At 29.1% G+C, this 6986-nt stretch overlaps 1 protein-coding gene across 1 annotated transcript; it reads left to right on the forward strand.

The window, feature by feature from the left end:
• The first annotated feature begins 500 nt into the window (after window positions 1-500).
• Window positions 501-5172, forward strand: LOC145836521 (caspase recruitment domain-containing protein 11-like). Its single transcript, XM_082944316.1, has 10 exons — window positions 501-705; window positions 948-1091; window positions 1482-1644; window positions 2685-2871; window positions 3010-3156; window positions 3404-3550; window positions 3865-3990; window positions 4327-4482; window positions 4922-5008; window positions 5071-5172. The coding sequence occupies exons 1-10, from the start codon at window positions 501-503 to the stop codon at window positions 5170-5172; spliced, it is 1464 nt and encodes a 487-aa protein (XP_082800442.1).
• Window positions 5173-6986: the final 1814 nt, after the last annotated feature.

A 6986-nucleotide genomic window follows, 5' to 3' on the forward strand; every position in this document is an offset into this window, starting at 1 on the left:
GTTAATTAACTTAATTATTTAATTTTTAAATACAATGTATTTTAGATATATAGTTATTTGTTTTTATTAAGTTTGTCGTACAAAATCAAGAAAAATTTTCAAAAAATACGATCAAATAAGCAAAATAATCATATATTTTTGCTAAGTTAGTTTAAATGTACATAGTAAGATAAAACACCGTTTTTTTTTGATATTCTTCTTGATTTAAAAAAATTAATTTTTTAACATTAACAAATAATGCAATTTATTTAATTACTAAAACTTTGGCTTTTATCTTATTTCAATATATTTTAGATATTTTTTCTACGTAAGAAAAAGTTTAATTAGACACATACTGTTCTCTAAACGTTTTTAAGTTTTCATATATTTGGTTTAAACATCTATAAAACAAAATGTTCAAAGCCTTGATAATTTACATAAGAAAATCTCAACTTGTTAATCACTTTATTATTAAGAAGTAGATAATTTTACTGTTATAACAAACCAAAGCTTCAATAAAAATGGAGAAAGAGATACTCCTTACGAGCTCCGAAGATGAGGAAGACTCCTGGGTGGATGATCTTCAAAGGGGAAGGCTCATCATCAGCGCTCAGGTAAGTTTCAGCAAAATTTACGCTTCACTGCTCACCAACCACGTGATCGATCAGCAGGACAAGGAGGAACTGGAAAGCCCCTTCATCAATACTTCCGAGCATCAGCGAATTAGTAAGGCTACTAGGGCTGTTGTAGATTTTTAAATAAAGTTTTTTAGTTGCTTTGGTTTACTTTTATTATCTTATGTGTTTAGAGTGACTAATATGTGCAGTTTTCGAACTATAAACTTTATTTGTTTTTAACTTGAAATTTTGAATCCAAAAACAGTTCTAAAATATCTAAACTTTAAACATTTGATTAATACTTTAAATAACTTTATAACTTTTTTTTTGTGGCAATTTATAATTTTACAGATCGACTTATTGATATGCTGCACAGAAGAGGTAAGGAAAACTTTGACAAGTTTCTGGAAATAATTGGAATTTATTATCCACAAGTCTACAAGCAAGTTGTTGGCAAAGAGGCAGACATTCAAAACTTTTCAATCAAAGTTTCAGGTATAAACTACGGTTTAGTTTTGAAAAAGCTAAAAGTACCGTTTTGCTCACTTCGTACCGTTTTGGTTCATTTTGAGTATAAATATCTTTAAGTATTTTTAAAATAAATTTTATATAAAAATCAAAGTGTAAAACTTGGTTGTGTTTTTTTTAACTTTTGGTAAATGACTTTTGAGTTAATAAAAAGTTTAACAGTTTTCCAAATAATATCTCGATCACATTACTTCCCCTGCCTTATAATTTGGCACTTTTATAAACTTATATTCATTTTATCTTTTAATTTCAAAGTTTTGTTTTCTTCAGGTAAGTATTGAAGCAAAAACTACTAATCACATCTAAATATTTATTTTCAAAAGTTACTAACAATTTAGACACGAATGTTTTTTTTAGAAGACCATTTAAATGGAAAACAGTACGATGAAGACTTGGTAAACTATCTTGTTAGAACGCTTGCATCAGTGAAAGAAGAGAACAATCGCATTCAGTACCAATTAAAAGTTAAAACAAGTCAGCTTAATATTGAGAAAAATGACGCGTTAACCAATTTGAAACGGTTAGAAACTTTTTGGACCTATATATTTATAAAAATATTAATTATACACTAGGGGCGCAAATGAACTCAAAAAAGCAAAATTTTCTTCAAGAACTACCGCAAAATCAATATCTTGCGGTAAGTAAGCTAAGTTAAAAATTCTTTAAAACAGTACAGTTTAAGTATCATTCCACAAGCGATTGTAAACAAAAAATGAAAACAAAGCTAAGCAGTGACAACTCGAGCAGAAGCAACTCGAGCAAAGGCAACTTGAGCAGAGGCAACTCGAGCAGAGGCAACTCGGGCAGAGGCAACTCGAGCACAGGCAACTCAAGCAGAGGCAACTCGAGCAGGGACAACTCGAGCAGAATCAACTCGAGCAGAGACAATTCGAGCACAGGCAACTCGAGCACAGGCAACTCGAGCACCTTCAACTCGAGCAGGGTTAACTCGAGCAGGGATAACTCGAGTAGGGGGAACTCGAGCAGGGGCGACTCGAGCAGGGGCGACTCGAGCAGAGGCAATTCGAGCAGAGGCAACTCGAGCACTGGCAACTCGGATTTTTTTTTCTGCACCACTTTAAAAAAATACCACGCGACGCCACTGTTATATACATAAAATTGTTAAGGATAAAACAATGAAAAAATATAAATTTTAAATCTTTGACAACGTTGAATATGAAGTTAGTTTTTAAAAACATTTTAAAGTTTTGTAAAAAATGATACTTAAAAAGGTTGATTTTTTTTTTCAACAAATACTTTGTTACTAAATGGTCACTGTTCTTTAAATCATTTCATTATTATCATTGAATTATCATTCAAAGTGTAGAATCGAAAGTTAGTTTAAAAATATAGTTTTAACAAAATCATTACATTAGATCTAAATATTAAAACATATATAACGTTTTGATATTTAGATCTAATGTAATGATTTTGTGAAAATATACTTTTAAAACTAACTTTCGATTTTACAACTTGAAACACCTTAAAAAGTTTTTGACAATAAAAACAGTTTATTTGATTTATAAACTTTCTTACAAAAGTAAAAACTTTTCAAAACAGATTGCAGAGATACGAAACGATAGAAAACGAACTCAAAAGAGCAAATGAAGAAATTGACCGCCTCAAGGACGAAAAATGCAATATTTACATGAACATGGTCAAAGTGAACGAGGAAAATTTGAAGTTGAAAGATTTGAACATTAAGCTGCTGCAAGAAAGTGATCACACTAAAGCCGACTTGAAAAAAGTCTTAAGATTTTTACTTTTTAATCTTTTATACTAAGTTTAATCAATGTAAACTAAATGACCCAGAAACAAGCAACTTAATTTTGTTATGTTGGTTAAAGTTTTTAATTTGTTTATTTTAAATGTAAAATCTAAACAGATGGAAAACTGTTTTGAAATGGAAAGATCCCAATCACTGAGACTTCGTGAAAAGATGCTCAAAGCGCCTACTGAGAATGAAATTGTTAAAATTCGCGCACAAGTCGACTTTCTTAAGTTGAAACTGGCTCAAGCTGATACTAATAAAGTTTTTAATTTGCTTTTTCAGTAACTGAATACCTGTATTCAAGTTTTATAAACTGTTTATCTTAGCTATATTTTCATTCAACTAAAATTCCTTGTATAAATAATCAAATATTCTATGATTTATTTACGAATAAGAATACATTCTTGAAATACACATTTAAGACAAGCTGAAATATTTTTACATAAATTTCTTATATTTATTATGTACAATTACAACATTTACTTACAAAAAAAATCTTGAAAATAAGGCAAGCTGTGGAATGTTGGACCGCGATAAGCAAATACTCAATCTACAAAATGCCAAAGACGAAGCAGTGGCTCTATACGCAAAATCAGTTGAAGAACTGAACAAAAAAAGAGAAGAATGCCTGAATTTAAATTTTAAATGCTCAGAGGTGGTTAAAGACTAAATGAATAAGTTTATACGATAAATTAACTAGACAAACAATCACTTGTTGTATGAATATTTTGATGATGTTAGGTGATGTTTAACATTTTTGTAAAGCAGTAACGTACGTTTTTTTGTTGTACAACTTAATTCGCGTATTTTATTTTGTTTACTAAACGTTGAACATAAACAAATCAAAACGATAGAAGAAAACAATGATTCGTACTTTAAAAACTTATAAGATAAGTATAAGTTAAGTATAAAAAGTTATTCTAGTTATACCGAGGAACATATTTAAAATATAGTAATCATATCAAATAGTACATAGAGGAGAGAGACCAGTTGGCTTTGACATGTTCATCGCTGAAAAGTGACTGCAGCATCTTTAGAACGAGAAGGGATTTCGTGTGGCAGCAACTGCAAGAAGTTGAAAAAGAAAGAGAAATGGTTTGATTAAGTATTTTCGTTAATAAACCAGAAGCAATACGCATATATACATAACTTCTTTACATCTTCTACCCCTTAAAATACTAACAGTTTTTCAGAACTAAGTCGAGCTATTTTTAACAACTTGACAATTTCTACTAACATAGAGAAACTAACATGTTTTGTGATGTGAATTAAGTTTAAAGCTGTTGCTCTACTTCTGTTTATACCTTCAACTACAGTTTTCAATAGTTTCAATCAGTAAACTATTTAAGCAGGATTTTCGAAGTCATCTAAACAAATTTAGTCTTTTTCATCACTTTATTCTAGTTGCGCTGTCAACGTTTATACTGGCAGGTGATGAAGGAGCGAAATGACGCTCAGTTGCTGGCCAAAACCAGCATGCAGGAGAAGGCGAGTTACAGAAGACAGTTGCACGAGCTCGAATGCAAGTTTGATGACGTCACACAACAGCTCCTCCAGTGTCAGAAACAACTGATGAACAGCCAAAATGTAAATTGTATTTAATAGTTGTACAAAACTTACAGAATTTAATAGCAAGTTTTATGAAAAATTGATAGATTTATTTTGCTGCATTTGAAACATTATTTATAAAAAAATCAAAATTTGATAATAGAATTTTTTTAATACCTATAAGAAACAAAGTGTATCTGTTTTGCTAAAAAGAATCATCAATACTTAGATAATTTAATTTTCAAGTGCACTTAAAATTTACTAGAAGACATCTGGTGTTGTTGAGCTTATTTAACTATGTTGGTAAGTTTTATTGATAATTTTTTTTTATTTAGGCACAATCGACTTTAGTTCTTTTAAAGGAAACAAGTCAGTATAGAAAAAGAGCCTACAACAAAAAGTATTATGAAGAAGTAAAATACCTAGTAGTTTATGATTAAGTGTAAACATTTTTTAATTTTATTTATTCATTTTGTAGAGAATCATGCACCCAAAGTACAAATCGAAGTCAATTGAAGACCTTAGTACAAGGTTCGATGAAATTACAAATGAAATTCATCAAAACGTTTGTATTAATGTTCTTTATAATGTTGTAGTTTAACAAAACTTATTAAGTTATTTTCACAGAAATCTAATTTGAAAATTGTTCGTAAAGTTCCGTTGCGTGGCAAAAGAAATAACAAAAAAGAAACAAAAACAAAAAACTTACACGATGATGAAGAAATATAAGAAACTATTTTTAACTTATAAAATACTAATAGAACTTACATATCTGAAACTGTATAATTTAACGACTAAAATTTGTTATCTTTTTTATATATAAACTTACTTTTTTAATCTAAATATAAATAAAAAATAAACAACAAAATTTGTAAACTTTTTAAATGGTTTGACTAACATTAATTTTCTTATAAATATTTTTTGCTATAAATATTTTGAAACGTCACTAGCTCAAAAAATTAAACTTTTTCAAATTTTTATTATAATTTCAGTATATTAAGCTCATTTGGTCGGTTTCCTAATAATAGCTGTTAGAAAATTAATAAAAAAGCTACATGAACTAATTTTTTTTCATACTTGTTTTGTTTTCACTAGGATTTCCCAAACATTTTTCATAAGCCTAACTTTGGAGAAATAAAAAAAACTATGGCCCCCTCTAATAAGATTTCTCGAATACCTTATCTTAATTACGACTAAGACCTTTTGTTTATTCCAGGATATATAGTGTAAGTTTAAAATTGTAGCCTTAATGCCCCCCTCCATTGCAGCTTATAGCCCCTTATTTTTCTAAAATTGGTCACTTTAGGAAGCCTAGGTCTAGTGTAAGTTTCAAGTTTTCCCAAACATCTAGTATAAATTTCAAAACTACCGTTACATATGCCTAAACTTTTTTTTTTTGCTCTTCACTATCAACTCCAAAATATGTAGTCTAAGTTTCAAATTATGGCCACATGGCCCACTTCGGGAAACCCTGGTTTACACTGATGAGTGAGACGCTGTCTGTGGAACTTTTTTTTTCTAAAGTTTTAGAATGGATAAATATATAAAATGTCATTATAAATTTTAAAATTTTAATAAAAATAAAAAACTTATTTACATGATAACAAACAAATACTTCAACATTTTATTACGCACACACATTATTTTTTATAGTACTGAATTAACAGCAGTTATAGAAAACAGTTTATAAATTAAAAAAAAGTGTATTTTACAACTTTGAAAGACTTAGAGTTAGACAATGGGTCGTAAAATTGCGGTACATAAAGAGTAAAAGTGTGGCCTGCCAGCATGTTTTCGTTATAAATTGGATTCAGCGAATGATAGCTACTACCTACGGCCCGGGAGAATACGAATCTGATCCGCGTAAAAAAAAATTAAAAGTCTCACGATATTCTGAGTAAGAACAAAGTTATTGTAACAAAACAGTATTACTTCTACTGTCTTTGAAAAAATGAACAAATGCACGCGTAATTATTTCATCTACGTAATTATTTCATCTACCATGATTTTATAATTGCTGTACTTCCCACATAGCAGTTTTTACATTTTTGCTCTTATTAAGAGGAACGTTGCTTCCCTCTTTGGCTATACAACTTATTGTGTTGAGCAATTGACACATACTTTTTGGTTTAGTGAAATATGTTTTTGCAAGTGAGAACAGTTTCTTTTTTTCTTTTGTGATTTTTAACTAAGTTTTAAATTGTGTTGACCAGTAAATATTCTCAGATTTTTTAACTTTCAGTTAATGTGAACTTTCATTGGAATTATACTCACTATTTTATCAAATTGGTTTTATACCATTTTAAGATTAAAATTAGTTCCTATACATTTCTTTTCAAGCTTCGATAAACTTTTCTTAAAATCTTTTTTGATTTTATTTAATCTTTTGAAGTGTTTGATTTCTCCTGTTGTAATTCCTTTAAAGACATTTTGTGGATAGTATGATCTACCATTAAAAAAAGTTGCAGTTTTTCTTAATGGTAGATTATTTTTTGTGTTTAAAACTAAGCATAAAATCGTAAAACACTTTTTTTTTCTTTTAT

Source organism: Thalia democratica, chromosome 5, assembly GCF_965202585.1.
Source record: "Thalia democratica chromosome 5, ktThaDemo2.hap1.1, whole genome shotgun sequence".
NCBI classification, from domain to species: Eukaryota; Metazoa; Chordata; class Thaliacea; order Salpida; family Salpidae; genus Thalia; species Thalia democratica.

Excerpts from the sequence above, each read along its gene's own strand:
- LOC145836521 (XM_082944316.1), top strand. The coding sequence starts at position 501 with ATGGAGAAAGAGATACTCCTTACGAGCTCCGAAGATGAGGAAGACTCC. Across the intron at positions 3,157-3,403 it reads CTCAAGCTGATACTAATAAA|GCAAGCTGTGGAATGTTGGA; the intron begins GTTTTTAATTTG and ends CTTGAAAATAAG. Across the intron at positions 3,991-4,326 it reads TTGAAAAAGAAAGAGAAATG|GTGATGAAGGAGCGAAATGA; the intron begins GTTTGATTAAGT and ends TTATACTGGCAG.